This window comes from Pogona vitticeps, chromosome 6, assembly GCF_051106095.1.
Source record: "Pogona vitticeps strain Pit_001003342236 chromosome 6, PviZW2.1, whole genome shotgun sequence".
NCBI lineage: Eukaryota > Metazoa > Chordata > Lepidosauria > Squamata > Agamidae > Pogona > Pogona vitticeps.
Genome location: NC_135788.1, coordinates 32,207,717 through 32,225,411, shown reverse-complemented (window position 1 = coordinate 32,225,411; position 17,695 = coordinate 32,207,717). Strand labels below are relative to the sequence as shown.

Sequence of the window (17,695 nt, the reverse complement as noted above, 5' to 3'; positions counted from 1 at the left end):
GACTCCAATAATAGACCACCTCCATGAGGGATCCTGTGCACTCAGGCTTTGACTAAAATAAATATAATAACTTGTCAAGCATGTTGTGGGGAGCTGTAGATTTTCCTCTGGACAAACCTGGGATATCAATTAACGCTGGCAAATACCTTAGGTTAATACAATGCAACCTCAGACTGTCACTAAAGAGTCAGGCAGCACAAAAACACAGGATGTTATTCCAAAACATAACCTTCCCGTATAGTTTGTTTGGAGACTAAACCTATCACTGACATAATAACAGAACAGTCTATAGCTCTCATCCATCTCCAGCCTCAGAATTCTTGTAAACTAAAAGGGAAGCATGCAAAATCAAGATTTAATGTTTATATTAGAAGAATCGCATTAATTCTCAATTTCACTGATGCCTGATTAAACAAGAATTGCATGCGAAACTCTCAGCAAAGTTAGATTTTCAATTATAACCATGTAAAACTATGACAATTATGATAAGGATAATAATAAAGATTATAATAATGATAATAATGTCGTACTGAGAAATACTGGTTGACACCTCTTACATATGGAATACATGGAAGCCCAGAGCAGCTTGTGAAGAAAACATTTGCTTGTTTGCTCTGCTACTGTATGGTTGACAGGTCTCAAGGTTCTAATTAAAGTCTCAGGTTATTGTTATGTTTCTCTAGGTCTTCTAGTGAATTGTGTTGCAGAAAGAGAAAAATTGGGTATTGTATGTGAGGGTTTATGTTGTACAACCTTTGCAACATCAGCACATAACCTAGAGTAAAAAAAAAACAAAACAAAATACTTGAAGTGATGGCAACAAGCTTACCCCAAACACTCAAAACCATTTGGGGCCATGAAGAACTCCCCACATGTCATATGTTGTGTAGGTAAGGCAGCAAGCGAAGTGAACTCTAGAGGAACGGCAGCAACTGTTGCAGCTGTTGGGTGCATTTTACCTTCTAGTTGGCCATCAAAGTTGTTTCTTTTCTTTGGATTTCCAGATTATCTGATTCGTCGGGTTTTACTATTTACCTTGATTCCTCTCATGATTTGTACTTCATATGTAATGAAATATGAAATATTTATATGCAGAATCGATTCTGCTCCCCGCTCACCCCTTGCCTGCTTTGCATCCATGGCATTGCAGGAGCCTGTAACCCTTGTGTTAGTACAAAGATGCAGATGACATCACAATGGTGTGTAACCTATTCTCAGGTTCTGACCCTGAAATCTCAGAGTGTGGGCCTCTAATGACCTGGCAAGCCCAAGCTTGGAATTTTAGGTTTTAAAAAATAGTTACATGCAAGAAATTAGGAAACTGAGTCAGCATCAACATTTAAAATATGTGGTATACCTAGGCTGCGACTATGCAGTCAAATACCATGGGATTTGCTCTACTTATAAAACAGATGAATTAAGTTGTTGTGGGTTTTTCGGGTTCTTTGGCCATGTTCTGAAGGTTGTTCTTCCTAACGTTTCACCAGTCTCTATGCCCGGCATCTTCAGAGGACAGCAGAGTGTTGTCCTCTGAAGATGCCGGCCACAGAGACTGGCGAAACGTTAGGAAGAACAACCTTCAGAACACGGCCAAAGAGCCCGAAAAACCCACAACAACCATTATTTATTTTTATTTTATTTTATTTTATTTATATCCCGCCTATCTGGTCGGATGAGGACCACTCTAGGCGGCTAACAACATAAAATAATACAATAAATATATATATATAAAACAATTTTTACATAACAAAAACATAGAACAAGATAGAAGAGACAATAGGAGAGGGAAGAAAAGGGCATCAGGAATTATCTGATGGGAAGGCCTGCCGAAACATCCATGTTTTTAATTGATTCTTAAAGATACCCAGCAAGGGAGCCACGCGAATCTCAGGAGGTAGATTGTTCCAGAGGCGAGCAGCCACCGCCGAGAAGGCCCAATTTCTTGTCTTTTCCTTCCGGGCCTCCCTTGGTGTTAGGCTCCTCAGCCTCACCTCCTGGCTCGCACGAGTGACACGAGTAGATCTTGGTGGGAGTAGGCGTTCCGCCAAGTATCGAGGCCCTAAACCATTTAGGGCTTTGTACGTAAGCATCAACACTTTGAAGTTGATGCAGAATCGGATGGGCAGCCAATGCAATGCGGCCAGAGTGGGTGAGATATGTTGGAATTTTTTCACTCCACTAAGTAATCTGGCCGCCACATTCTGCACCACCTGTAGTTTCCGCAGCAGCCTCAAAGGTAGCCCCACGTAGATCTCGGCCATGAAAGCCTTCGCGAATACAGATGAATTAGGGGTTTTTTTACTGATCACATGATGCAAAGACGGCTTCGAATTAGTCCAGCCCTTTTTCTTCCCAAAGCAAATTTTGTTCTCTAGCACTTTTCCCCCTGGTATTCTTTTTTCAATTATTTGAATACATGTTTTCCTGAGTGATCGGGTGTTTTCTTCTTGCAAAGATTGTGTGTGTGTCTGTGGGTTGTGTTTGGGTAATGTAGGCAGCTGGGGCATGATGTTCAGGGCCACAAAACACCTGCCCCTGAATTCTTGCCCCCATCTTCCTCCAATTTTTAAAAAGTATTTTACAAATATGAAATTAGTGCTAGGTCACCTTATCATTAGTATTGATGTACTGTACTATTTAGTGCTAGATAACTTTCACATGAGTTTTGTTTAAAATTCTGAACAAAATAGAAACTACCCAGATGAAATAAAAGGTGTTCTCATAGTATATGATATTTCTGTACATTTTAAGAAGAATTTTGGAATGCTGCTACCTTTCCTGGAACACTGTACAACCCTTCAAAACCAAATGGCTTGACAGTGAACTATAAAAGGGTTGGCAGAGGCAGGACAAGAGGAAGGAAAGAAAGAAGGGGTCTGTGGGCTGAAATGCACATTGCATTGAGTGTGAACGCTGAACTCCTGAATCAATCCACAATCCCTGTGTGATCATTGGCAGTGAATTCAGTTGTACTACAGACTGCAAGTCAAATCACAACCCTAGTTTTTAAAGGGAATTACAGATCCTTATCTCTTGGGGGAGGAAATATGTGGCCCAGAGAAATTATGTATGTTTCTAACAGCTTTGAGATTTCTTGGTGTTTAGTTTTCTTACATAGTTGGAAACAAAGGATAAGAATTTGCATATATTTTAATTGCATATTCAGGTTATTTGTTTCTCAAAGGTTGAAATCCAGTAGTAAATTGCAACTAGAGTAGGCCCAGTGAAGCAGCAGGGCTTTAGTGCAACTATTGAGTTTCAGCCAATGTGTGACTGGTATTTATTTACTTCATAACTATTTCCTTTCCAATGTGTTTAGTATGAACAGAGCTTGAGAAAGGTATGAAATCCAGACTATGTCATATAAGCCACATCTTACAAGGAAGAAGACAGTCATTGCTCTGGGCAATGCTGGTGACACTGAACTTCACTGCTCTAGGAAGGAAGAAGAAAAGTTTTATTAGCCTTATCCATCTTAGTCAATAGTCAGAGATTATGAGTTATACTCCAAACATATCTGCAAGGCTTCATCAATGTGAAGCACACACAAAAAAGCCTACTAAATCTACAGATTGATTTTTTTACAAATGCCAAACCTATATTGGGATGGATTGCAGCAGCTATGGACTTTCATGAGGGTGGAAGTCCTTGATCCTACAAAATAAGGGAAAACACTAGCAGGGAATTAGAAGAATGAAAATGTTCCTGCCCCTGTCTTCTTCACAGAGAAGAACTGGCTGCAGAGAATTACCCACAAATTCACATTAAAAGGGGCTTCCAGGTTGAATAGTCTGAATGATAGGAAAGCTAAGATCGCCTTGCAATATCAGCAGATACAAAAGAATGACTTCAAATAAAGGAAAGTTACTTTTATAACAAGGAAACTGTAGTAACAAAGAAAGACCACTTCCACAGCACTACTTGCTCCAATGAAAACTGAAACTATACACTCATGCTCAAATGTGACAGCAACAGGCTGGGCAAAAAAAAATCAAAAGAGTTGTTTTCTAATACAATAAAGAATGAAACAAGATTACCAGGTACAGGGTGGGATGATGAGTGACATTATGGATGACTTAAAAAACAATAACAACCCAACCCTGACCTGTTATTTGAAATGTCTGTACACTTTGTGTCTGCTGAAGAACTAATCTGATAGCTAAATTCTGAGAGCCAGCAGCCAGTCTGCACAACCAGGAAATTCTTCATTGTTTGCTTACGGTTAAACCATCAAAAGACAGTCTACTTCAAGTCATAGGCACTGTCCTTGGAAAAACTTTTCAGCCCACAGGACCACACATTAACTATCAAGTAACTATAGTCAGAATGAAATTTCTGAGTGAAACCACAAATGGAAACCACTGGTTTCTGTTTCTGAGATCCTTGCCAGTGGTCTGTTTAGTGTGGTTCTGGCCGTTTTGAATTCCAGCTTTGAAATACCTTTTGGGGCACCTTTCAGCGCTCTTGCCAGTAATGCTAATGCTAATAACTTATGCCTGGGAATGACAAGAGGGAAGAGTAGCAGCTGGACGAACAGGTAGTCTTTTGCTTTATTCACAAGACCATGTATGGATATACCAGTATACTTCTGGACCACTTCTATTTTACATATATTTATTTATAGGTCTGACGTACTCCTCCCTTGCTCTTAAAAAAATGCATAACAATGATATTTGAAGACATTTTGTCACAAAATATGCATTCGTAAACATACTTTATTTGACAGTACACATTGTATACACATTTGGAAATCGACTTTTTTGTATTATAAAATGTAGAGATGAGTAAAATGCTAAAGGCAATGTTTCTTCTATTCCACACATTAGGTAGGGATCAGGTTGATTCATTTTAAAACGTAAAGCCAAAGAAGACATCAACACATTTAAATAAAAATATTAGTTTTGCCACTAAATCTACATATATTATTGTAAAATGAGACAAACTAGTAACTGAAAAGGCAACTTCATTCTTAACGTTTACTATGATGCAGAAACTGTGTTGGAGGAGGGCCCAGGTGGCTCATGACTGGGCCATGACAGGAACCCCCACAAAAAAACGGGGATAAAGCTCCTTCCGCCTTGGTCCATGAGCTGTTGTGGCAGCAAGCATCTTCCAAGAGGGGACACAGTCTGTTCTTCTGACTGCCCTTTCAAGATGGTGCTTCCTATTTGCAGGATTTTAAAAAATTTACTCTACCAGAACACTTTAAATTGATTAATCTGATTAACAGATTAATCACTGCCCACTGTATCTGACTCTGGCATGGTACTCTCAATGTAAGTAGTTAACTTGTCCTGCTGCTGAACGAACAGGGTGTAGATGGGGCTCTGACGTCTGCTCTGAACAAAAGCAAAAATAGTCTTGTCAGATACAAAATTAGAATTATAGAAAGAAGAATAGCTTGGAAATTCTCTCATGGCCATTTAATCATCTCTATCAAGGGAATTAATTGTTATCTCTATGGAAAGGAGTTTTCATATCCATCCTACCTCCAATCTAGTTTGGTTTGGCACAATACAGACACAGGTTGACCATCTCATTAGCTTACTAGCAAAATAAGAGCGATTGGGGTAAAAAAAAAGGCAAGGTAAAGCAAATGAACATAGAAACAAACAGACTGACAAACAATTGTGAGCTGCCCAGAGACCTTTGGGTAGAGTGGGCGGCATATAAGTTGAATGAATGAATGAATGAATGAATGAATGAATGAATGAATGAATGAATGAATTGAACACGATTAATAAACAACGTGGGCATGTGCACAGAAACGACAAAACTTACAATAGTTAAATCTGTTTCTATGATCACAAGCCACCTAACCTTCTCCAACTTGTTTCCTCTTCCTGAAATTTCATTAAGGCCTACAGCACCACCTGAGAGCTTCTCAGTAGTAAAAGTTCATTTGAAGATTAGAGCCACAAGAACTGAAATATTTATATGCATGCTGCTAACTTGCCTGGGCCATTAGTCAAGTGCTTTCATGCATGTTTATCTTACCCCCAATTATATGATGGTGGTGATGGTGGAAGAGGAAATACATGACACATTTTTCTAGCAATTGTTCAAGGGGATAGTTTCAAAACTATCGAACACAGAAATAACACTTTTGTGGTACTACAGAGAAACAGAAAAGAGAAGTCTTGTTTGTAAAAAATTCAAAACCTTGTAAGTATCAACCTTTCTAAAAAAACAAAAAACTCTCCTCTGTATCAAATGGTAGTTAAGAAGCTACTTAAAATTGGGCCATGAGACAACCTGCATATGAGTCTTTTCTGCCAGTCTCCCTAAAATTTCTGTGCCCGAGAATATTCAGAACATGCACATTATTTTATTGCCCACCTTACATCTTTGAAGCTGACACTACTGTATCGATTTAGCCTCTGTTTAAAAATTCTACAAAGTCTGAATTTCCTGGAATCCTGTGCAGGGGATTATGAGTCAAACCCACCACATGTTAGCTATCAATGTAGCCTTTTACAGAATGGGGGTGGTTCTGGGCCAAAGAGAAGCTACTTATCAGTGTGAAGAGGTCACATGCCTGCCCCTTGGATCAGAGTTCACACACACAATTAATTCATTATTAGGAAAAGTCACTGTTGGAGACTGAACTGAGCCTTCCAGCCTTTAGAGGTTACTGTCCTGCCAATGACCTGGAGAAATTATCCCATTAGCCTTATATCTGACAAATTACTTTCCCTTATGTTGTTCTTTTTTTAAAAAAAGGTCAGAAGACAATATAGATGGTGATCCTGCCCACTTACATGCAATTTCCATGGAAATCAATAGGAATTAATAAGGTGTGATACAATTGCTAGTAATAATAATGGGATATTTATCCCATAATATTTCTGATGGACATTAAGACGCCACTGAAGCTCTATGTTGGGTTTTTTTTATGCTGGTATACAAGTGTAAGACTACAACTCTCTGCATTTCACAAGTCTCTGTTCTGCATTTTTACTTAACAGAATTAACAGTGTTAATGCATCATATTTATGAACCACCTTGAGTCCCCTATGGGGAGGAAGGTATACATACATACATACATACATACATACATACATACATACATACATACATACATACATACATACATACATACATACATACATACATACATACATACATACCATATGGGCTACATCCAGTGTTGGACCTAACTGGAACAAATCAATTGAAATCCATAGGACTTAAGTCAGTTGTGACTAACAAATTCAATTCATTTCAATGGATATACAGTACTCTAGGCAGGATTCATTTTTTGCTTCAATGCATTTTAAGCTACTTTATGTACACTGCTACTTGCAAATTTGTGTTTTGAATTGTAAGAAGATGGTGAGAAAGGTGTATCTGTCAACACAGACATAATATATATCATAGCTCTCCTTCATTTTATCAGTTAATTGCTATGGACGGTAGTAAGTAGAGGCAGCTAAAATACGCAGCAGTATCAAGAAGAAATTTTCCAAATGAAAATGACAAAATATATCTACCTATTATCAAGTCTGATTTGTCTGCTAATTCATTTGATTTACATACCACCTTTCTCTCAATACTGGGGCTGAAATTGGCTCATAACAAGATTAAAAACAGGTATACTTGATAAACAGATAAAAGCAGGTACAAATAGTTATAATTTTTAAATACAGTGGCCCAAATCCTGGGCCACTGTATTTAAAATCTTGCCTACATTGCACCAAAGTAGGCCCACTGAATTAATGGGAATTACAGCTCCTCTGTAAGTTCTATTGATTCAAACTATCCTACTGTAAATATGATTTACTTTAGCATAATAAATGGCATGTGAAGTAGGCCTATATAGATCAATGAAGCTTACAGGAGAAGTTGACTCACTAATCTTTGTTGATTCAGTGGGCCTGCTCTAGTACAATTTACTACAGTAAGTAACAGGATTTTGGCCAATAAAACAAATGTTAGCTTGTTTTGTAAGTCTACTGGTATAGCAGGAATAATACACAGTTAACAACAGATGGCTGCCAATTAAAGAGTCCCTTCTTCCACTTCAGGTCATATACAAGCTGTGCACAATGAGACAAAGTCACGCACAATTCAAAATTAAAGCAGGGATTGTTTAATTTGTGACAATCTGCCACTGCTGGTGGTATCTGAATTTATGTCAGTGGAATAACATCACATTTTAAAAGATGCCTTTTAAAAAAAGTACTGTGCCACTCCATTCAAATCCTGACTGAATAAAAAGGTCTTTGCTTGCCAGCAGAAGGACAATTGAGCAGGGAGAGAGACTAATAATAATAATAATAATAATAATAATAATAATAATAATAATAATAATAATAATAATAATAATAATAATAATAATAATAATAATAATAATACTTTATTGTCATTGTAAGTATATACACAGTATATCCATACAACGAAATTCACAGACACCCAGAGACCAGACACATGCACACACATAAAATTCCCCAAACACTCCCCACCCACTAAAAAATCCCCCACTAAAAATACAAACATCTACACCGCAGGGCAAGTAAAACAGTCCAAATAATTATTCACTACTGGTGGTCTTTAAGCTCATTATTAATTGCAATTATAGCTCTAAGCTTATCTTGGAAGGGAATTCTGTAGTATGGGTGTAGCTAACAGGTAGGCCTTTTGCTGTATTCCCACTAAATACTCAGAAGAGTATTTGGAGTACAAATGGACGAACAGGAGAGCCTCTTCCAAAGATCTCAAGAGGCTAGGAAGGCTCATATTGGATAATAATGCCCTTTTAGATACCTGGACCCAATTTGTCATCTCCCATATAATGGGAGTTGTATTTCAGACAACTGCTATAGATCTCAAATACTACAAATCAGAAATGTGTAGATTTCTGCTTTCGACTCCAACTCCCAAAACATGCTGCCTGGGCATTTCTTGTAGTCCAGAAAGACAAATCTGCACATCTCTATTACAAATTTTATATGTGTATTCCCAGAAATAAAGCCCACTGATTCATTCCAACATAGATTTATAAGGGGCTGTATCCTTCATGTGGATTTTTCACACCAGTTTGAATGGTTAAACACTGTGCCACATTTACAGTATAAGCACTGGATTCTAAGGGGAAGGCAAGGGGAATAAGAGTAAGAAAAGTGTTTGGAAAGACACTTTCTTCTGAATATTTGTACATTGCTGGGTTTCTTGTTGTTGGGCCTTGCAGATTTAGGAAGAAAAGCTGTGGAATTTAGTTCTTGTCTTTTTATACTTATGATTTCCTCCAAAATCTAGACTGCTGTTTTATCTCCTCTAAGGAAAACTGTGAAGATTTTATTGAGAGAAGCATTGATTTGTAAAGTTTATTTGCATAACAAATGAAGTTGCATGTCACTGCAAAAAAGATTCTGGATCAGAGAGTGTCTGATGGAGGCTGTATCTATTATGAAGTGAGTGGCTGATGCTGTCAAACATGATGAGAAAAGCAGTTTATCGCATTTCCATTTTAAGAATTGTGGCATAAATTTTATGTATAGAAGGCTGGATTAAAATAATTTTTGCATAATTTAGCACAGATATCTGTATGACTAGTCTATTCTTGTAAATTTAGTATAAGCATCATTTTAAGGTGACGTTTTTTGCTTCACTAGTAGTATTTTTTTTCTAACAATGAACATCCACTGCTTGTACAAATGAGGATATTCCCTAGTGTTTTCAGAAATACTCTTCTAATTTGAAAAGAGGGTACTATTATGCTGTATGAGTTTCAGGACCATAGTATTTTATCTTCATTTCCTTAAATCTGTAACGTCAGCAGTTCTGTATTCTTCCTAGCTGCCAGCACATATTTTCAGGGTCGTTTTTTTTAAGTACAGTATAAGGCTAGTAATGCCTTTTATTTAATTTTCTTTTCTTTCTGCAGTTCCAAACATACTGTCATTCTCTAGTGTCATCAAGAAGCAGAGACAAAGATGTTACTATGCAGATTAAGGAGGTAAAGTTTTGCAGTTGGTATAGACTTGATTTTTCAATGGCAGAATCACTATAAGTTATAGAAAGAACATAGGCTGGCTCCCTTATTTCAAATTCAGATCAGTGTGTTGTCTAGTCTGAGCTAATCTATCTCCTCCTTTTAACTTGAGATGTTAAGGACTAAACCTAGGGACGTCTGCTTTCAGAGCTCATATTCTACTAGTGAGTGAGCTGTCTCAACGCCAATGGTGTTCCTGAATGGCTCCTTTATTTTCACTCAGAGATAAAGTGAAAAGGCCCTGGAAGAATGTATTATGACTAGCATTTACAGAAGCAACTGGATGGACGAATGACATGATTTCATATAAGACAGCTTACAATGATTTGAACATTCTTTTTTGGAAAATATCAATATTTGCAAACATGGATGTCTTGGAATTGGGACTGTCTTCATTTCTCTCAGTTGAAGAGGAAAGAGGAAGTGACTAATGATACTGCCGGTGTTATTGCCTGCACTGAAATTTGTAATTCAGTTTCAATGTATAAATTTATGCAACTTATAATGCTTGGCTGTAGTATAAGTTGAGTGCCATTTCCCCAAGAAGTCTTTCATGTCTACAATGCTTCAGACTGAATAAGCTACTTGGATGAATAGTGAAACGTTTAAACCCAATAAGAAAGAAGTCTAGTTGCCATGACTCAACTTCCAAATAACCTCACCTGGATGACTGCGAATCTTAACAGATATACAAATGTGCAAGTATTTTTCAAATAATGCTATGCTGGATTAACATAAACCATGTCACCCAATCAGGGCAGAGTTCTTAAAGGGCAATTGTGAGAGGGTCATGGTCAATGTCCTGGGTAGGCTGTCTCAGATCATTGTCCCTAGTAGGTAATTAAAATATGCTTTCAATTGTATTTATTGTATTGTAATTTTATCCTCACTGCAATTTATGATTTTTGATTTTCACCCCCATGTAATGATGTTGTCATTTGCTATTTTATTCCTTTGTTGTTTTATGTTATTTGTTGTAAACCGCCCAGAGTAGCCTTGTCTGCCAGATGGGCAGTATATCAAACAAAAACAAACAAACAAACAAGCAAAATAAACAGGTACCTTCAATCAGGCTGGCTGATGAGAGCCATCTGCAATGGGGAGAAGATGAGGTGTGGGCTAGGATAAAGAAGAAAGACTGGGAAGGGGCTCAAGGGATTTGTTCATGGAAATGGAGGGAGAGATGGAGACTTTGGAGGACATGGAGACAGACTGCTGAGACTTGGGACCCCCAATTCTGTGTTTTGGCTGAAGTGGAGGCTGCCTGGGAAAAGGAGCCCTGGTTGAAGTTCATGAGCCCTGCCAATTGAGTAATGGAATTCGCTGAGGACAAGGGGGCACAAAGGCAGGACTCTGGAAGCTTAGTGTACCTCCAGCATGACTTTGGTGCTCACCTCATCTAACAGAAGAAGTGATGCCCACTCTCACCCAGCTGCAGCACTGGTGATGAAAGCATCAATGTGAGAGACAGAGGAGGCTCCAGGAGAGGCAGAGGAGTGGGCATCAAGAATGGCCTGGACTCCTCCTCCCCCTTATCTTTGCAAGATCAGAGTTCCTTGTAGCCTTAACAGGGAACTCTCTTGAAAGGAGATTTCCAGGATATATGTGTTAGTGCTTAATCTACCAGGAAGCTTCCTTAGGGATTTAATCACAGTGTTCCTGTTTCTATTGGTTCCTCAAGTGCAATAAAGACTGTTCTTGACTATTCTCCCAACTTGGAGCCCACAGAATTATTGAGAGGAGACCTGATGCCACTGGTAGCACTAGGAGTAGGACTGGTGGTCCTGTCAGCAATCCAATAATGGGCTATGTGCAATACCATCCACATACCTGTGCCAACATTAATAAGCTTGGAAAGTGCTCTCAATAAAAAGGAACTTTTTCTGAAGACTTGGCAAGAAAGCTTATACACAACAAGCTGATTCTGAGCTGAGCCAAGAGGAACTTTACCAAAATCAAGTTAATAAATCCAAATTTATTTACATGCAGTATTCCATGAAATCTGCAACAATCTTCTTTCTGCTATCTCAGCTAATAACCCTTAAGGTCACTTGTATTTCATCAGTACCCCTCTGAACTCAAATCTCAGGAGGCTTACACTGTTTTTATTCCCACTTCTTCCAGTGTCTGGACACAGGCAAATTCTTGCACGCTAAATTTGAATGCAAGCAAAATGATAAAAAATATCTTTGCACTGTAAGGGTACAAATATGGACATGAATATTTCTCTAAAGTAATTAACACAACCAACTTCCCACTACTGCTTTGAGACAATTGTGATGTAAAATGTTGTTCTCTGCGCTAGTCTTTGATGGTAATAAAACTCTACTTGTTTCATCTCTCAGCTGGGGTATAATAAGATTATAAGAGAGCAGTAGTACATATCTATTTAAAATAAATCATTTGCTACAACAAACTGTCAGAGAGTAACCAGACAAATTATTTTATTGCTTCAAAGTAAGTATGGCAGGATAACAAATAATATATTTAAACAGCAGGCAATTACTAGCCTGAACCACAACTCAAAGTACTAAAGTTAAAATACTAGACTGGCTTACATCCAAGTTATTTAGACACAATGGGTTGTATATGGTTCGGGCTGCATGTCAGTTATTTTACATTTGTGGGCTTTCTCATATCTCCTGCCCAACTTGCCTGTCCCTCAGATATTCATATTATGGAATATATACATTCCTTATTTATTGTGTTCACATTCATAAAAAACACACTTTGCTCATTTAACATATCATTATGCTACCTGACTTGAGCTTCAGTTGTTATTGTTTAAAATTGTCCCAACTACTACTGTGAAACAGTGAACATCTAAAAGGAAGGTAGATAACATGTGTTCCCCTGACCTTGATGGATTGCAGTTCCCATAAATCCTAGCTGACACAGCCATTGGTGCAGGATGATGGGAGTTGTGGTCCAAGAGAATGTGAAAGATTACCTAATCTTACCTAACCTGGAGTCTATAACTCCAGATTTCAAATTCATTTATCAATATTGCCATACAAAAAGTAGAAGTTCATCATCATCATTATCATCTTGGAACTGCAGAGCTGGAAAGGACCTTGTGGATCATTGAGTCAAGCCCGTGTCAAGGAGGTACAGAGAGGAATCAAACTCCCAACCTCTGGCTACGCAGCCAGATACCTAAACTCCTGAATTATCATGCAGTTTTGCAAGGAAGAAATTATGGTTTTTCTTTTCTCTCTGCAACTTTCATTGCACATTTACCAATAGCAATAGTGCGGTGAACAGATGTTAACCAAGAACCTAGGTAATCACCGTTTTTCAACAAACTCAAGATTTTCTCAGTATTCTATGAATTAGTCTTTAGTCCCACTTTCACAGATTTATCTTTCCTAAGTCAATATTCACATATAACTTTATTCTGGGTTTGTATCTGGCTGCTTTAAAATGCAAAGCTAGATGATCAAGACAGTGGAAGAGATCGAGCAAGAATATGCCAGTGGGTAGAGCGGCAAAGCATAAACTACAGAAATAAATGAGCAATGCCCCCTATGACTCCCTTCTAGATACAACCCTGCACCTGCATCTCCATCCTTTCTTTGCACTTTCTCTCTCCCCGTAGTTCAATATGACCATGTTACTTTGATCCAATAATGTGTAAAAATGGCATGGGATCTGTAGATGAATGGAGATTAGTGAAAACTCTGTATTTTGATCATGGAGATTTTCAATATGCTTTTGATAAATTAGCAAATCCTCCAAGTTCGTGCTATATTTTGAGACTGTCCACAGAAGTTCCTCCCACCAACAGCCTCATTCCCTGCCTTCTGCTTTTATAATTCAAAAAATGTGTGTGCACACCAGTGCAAATTTTCACTGGTATGTGTGTGGGAGGTATATCATTAAAATCTTCCATTGTAAGAAGTTGATAACATCATTATATCTTTGAGATATTTAAGATAAGGGAAATAATCTTTCCTCCTCTTCCCTTGCCATAGAGACAGTTTGCCTTAGAAGTGGCCCTACTTGTAAAATCCCCATATTTCTTCAAGAGGTAAAGGAAGTGAACATTCTGATGCAAGCCAATTAAATGTAATCCTATGGAAAGCAAGAGTATAAGCCTACCCTTGATGTCACTGTATATTTTAATTTATTTAAGCTGTTAGGAAGCCTGCCGCATGAAAGGAAAAAAAGGCTATTTATTCTGAAAGAAATAAAAGGAAGAAACTGATAGCATCAGCATAGTTTCTAAAAGTCTGTGTAAGTAGGTCAACATGTCAGATTTTGATTTTTGCATTTATACCACACTTACTTGCCTGGCAAAGGTACTCAAGGAAGCTTGAGATAATTAACAGCGACAGCTGAAAGAGGCCTGCTGCTGTCCTAAACTTTGCTTTCTAGCACCTGCACGAGCACTGGGCAGCAGCCACTGTAATCTCCCACAATGCCACAGCCTGGTACTGTGTTCCATGGTTTGCAATCCTGGGTTCCTAGATATTGTTGAGCCACAACTGCCAGAATCCCTATCCACTGCTGATGCTGAATGAGGCCTTTGGGATTTGAAGACCAACAATGACCAAAACCCCTGTAGCAAAGGGAGTAACTTTTAGCCGCAAGTTGCTGTAAGTTAAGAACTCTCTGCAGGCATTACTGTTGCATACTGACTTGTGTAACTCGGTGTGCAACAAATACTGCTTGCAGAGATGTATTAACTTGAGGCAACTTAACACTAAAAGTTATGTCTCTTGCAATATTGCACAACAGGATTTTGGCCAATATCCAGAGACCTGGATTTGAGAACCGCTTCTCCAAGGCATTGAAGAAAATGACTAAGTGTACTGCTCAGCATACACTTGAGGATTACCATAGCCATCTGCTGATAAGGTGGCCCACAAAGGAGAACAGAGGTGAAATAGGACAAGGCAGGACAGGCTACCTTCCTGCTCCACCGGAGGTGTACAAAAAAGGTGCCATTCTGAGGAACCTTTAAAATCTGGTGTCAGGCATTCTAATGAAATAATTTACAGGAAAATGAAGAGTCTTTGTTCCTACCTCAGTTTGGGAATTTGATGACAACACTGAGGTTTCATTCTCTGTATTTCCAGTAGGACCACTGGGACCATTGCTGGGCGAACTGGGACCTGATCCTGGAGAACTGCTGCTGACAGATGATTCTGGCAGTGGCAAAATAAAAATAAGCACAGAGAGAGAACAGAAAATGTCAGCTTCAGAAATAGCACACGACAAGTGACACATGCACAGAATGCATCCTTTTATGTATTTTAAGATTTGATTCGGCCCTCCATGAAACATCCAACACACAAAGAACATTGTTTACTACTTGAGCATTATTTTTCCCCTTAAAAGATTGCGAGTTTCTCAGTGACATGCAAGATACTGAAAGGGAATTCCTAATGAGTAAAGGAAAAGGAAGTACCTTTGGCTGCATTCTCTGTGCCTCTGTGAGAGATCAGCATGACAGAGACGCTAGACTCCCAAAGGTCAAGATAACATGTCATCAATTCATGAGGCCTGCTGCCATTCCTAGGCTGTTTGGATAAACCCCTGGAGGACTCAGTTGTGAACTGGCCTTTATGTGAGTAACTAATAAAAGATGATACCTCATTCGCACTGCATCTTCCTCAGCAGAGTCTGAAGGAATGTTTGAGGTTCAAAAATCTAACAGCATATCAGTGGTTACATCTGAATTGTTTTGTTGCAGAACATTCTACCTCTTTTACTAAGGGTAAAGAGAAGCTTTCACAGCGATTAGTCCAATATGGAATAACCGTTGAAGGATGGATACCAGTGAAAGCTCTTAATGGAGACAAGGGAGAGATGCTTGCAAGACCTAGAGTCATGGGGTCAACCGGGGGGAGGGGAGAGGACGCTATTTTACCATTATTTTTAATGCAAACTACTGAAAACAAGTAAACACACAACTATATTTTTCAATTCTTTGTTCTTAGGTGTTGAGCATTAATACCTTTCTGCTACATTAGATGTTGTAAGCTATGAAGGAATGTGGCTGAAATCTTGTTACTTATAACAGCAGGTCACATTAAAGAAGACCAATGGAATCAGTGGGGGTTTGGTGGATCAAATCCTCAGTACACTCCATTGGTTCAATGGGCCTATTCTAGTTACAGTTTATTATGCTAAGCAACAAGATTTCAGCCATTAATAATACTTTCAAGTCATAGCCAACATATGAAATTACCAAGCCAAATGGTTTGTCAGGGCAGAGACTTAAACTCAGCATTATGCTAGTGGCGGCGGGGGGGGGGGGGAAGAGCAATAGTTTCACTGAATCAGATTGCTGTATGAACAGCAGTGCAAATGACAGCACATAGATATGCTACCTCTTGCACAACTGGTACACAAAGGAAAGCTGTGCTAGATTCCTCCTTTGTGCAAAACAAGAAATCAATTTCTTAGTGCTCTGAACCTTGTGCTAGCATGTGGCATCACTGGGGGAACTGAGCAGGAATGATTTTATTCCGCTATGAAATTTTGCTACCTATATCTGGCAAAATGTAATATTTCTGAGAGGGTGCCCTTATTTCTTCTTAGAGATTTCCAACAGTCATAGGCAGGTAGAGAAGGAGAAATTGCAAGGCAGGTTTTATATAGTTTCAGTTTCAGTTTTTTTTTTTTAATTAAGAAAAACAAAAATATTGTATTCTGTTTTAAATAGTTGTTACAAGTATTAAACCCTGTGGGTATGTACAGGAACTGAAGTAAATAAATAATTCACGTATTTATTTATTTATTTATTTATTTATTTATTTATTTATTTATTTATTTATTTATTTATTTATTTATTTTAGTTACATCCCGCCTATCTGGTCGATATGACCACTCTAGACGGCTAAGTAAATCTGTTCATATATATGACAAGTTAACATTATACCCACCTATACCTTTCTCTCTCTCTCTCTCTCTCTCTCACACACACACACAAATACACACACACACACGAAGACAGAGAGAGAGTGAGTGATGAAAGGTATCTATCCAATCAATGAAGACTTTAATGCAGATTTAGTCACACTTAGGGTAGACCACTGGCATCTGTTGAGTCTTCACTTAAACTTAATGGCTATTGACTGCAATGACTCTGTTCTAAGTAGGCATGTGTCTGGATCAAGCCCACAGAAGGGTACACTTCACTACTAAATTTTCTTCATAGTTAATTCAATCTGAACAAAAGTCACACATAAATTTTAACTGTTCTAAAATTGTACATACTGTTAGATATTTATCTCCCTGCAATTTTCCCATAATTTTCCTCTTTAGAAAATAGAAAATTTTTCCCTGCCTAAAAGCCAAAAACTTGTAGAAGTATTAGTAGATACTTCTTGGAAATAAGAATACTGATTGTTTACACAGGTTCATACCACAAAATTGCCACCCTTAGCATTTTAATACAAAGAATATGAAGAGCAGCATTAAAAAGAACCTGACCTAAAATGTTCAAAACTTGCCATAGGTTAAACCATTTCAAAATTTCCAGTCTCCCTTATCAAAATCAACAGACTGGGCAACATATCTTCAGGTAGTGTTAATTTTTCCAGATGTGTAATGAACAAAGACAACCACTGTTTATTTTGTCCATCTGTCTAAGACTTCACACATTTCAGTTAACACTGAAAGATGATCTTTAGAAAAGAACACTCAGCCTGAAAAAATTGCAGTGGTGAACCTCACTGAAAGATTATGGGC

General features: G+C 38.2%; 1 protein-coding gene across 12 annotated transcripts in view; it reads right to left on the bottom strand.

Moving 5' to 3' along the window:
• Positions 1–17,695, bottom strand: part of HDAC9 (histone deacetylase 9) — a 546,236-nt gene that overhangs the window by 239,822 nt on the left and 288,719 nt on the right. For all 12 annotated transcript variants that reach the window (XM_073003276.2, XM_078377172.1, XM_078377173.1 and 9 more), the window contains one exon: positions 15,023–15,144. In XM_073003276.2, the coding sequence (XP_072859377.2) occupies positions 15,023–15,144 (122 nt within the window). The remainder of the gene's footprint in view (positions 1–15,022; positions 15,145–17,695) is intronic.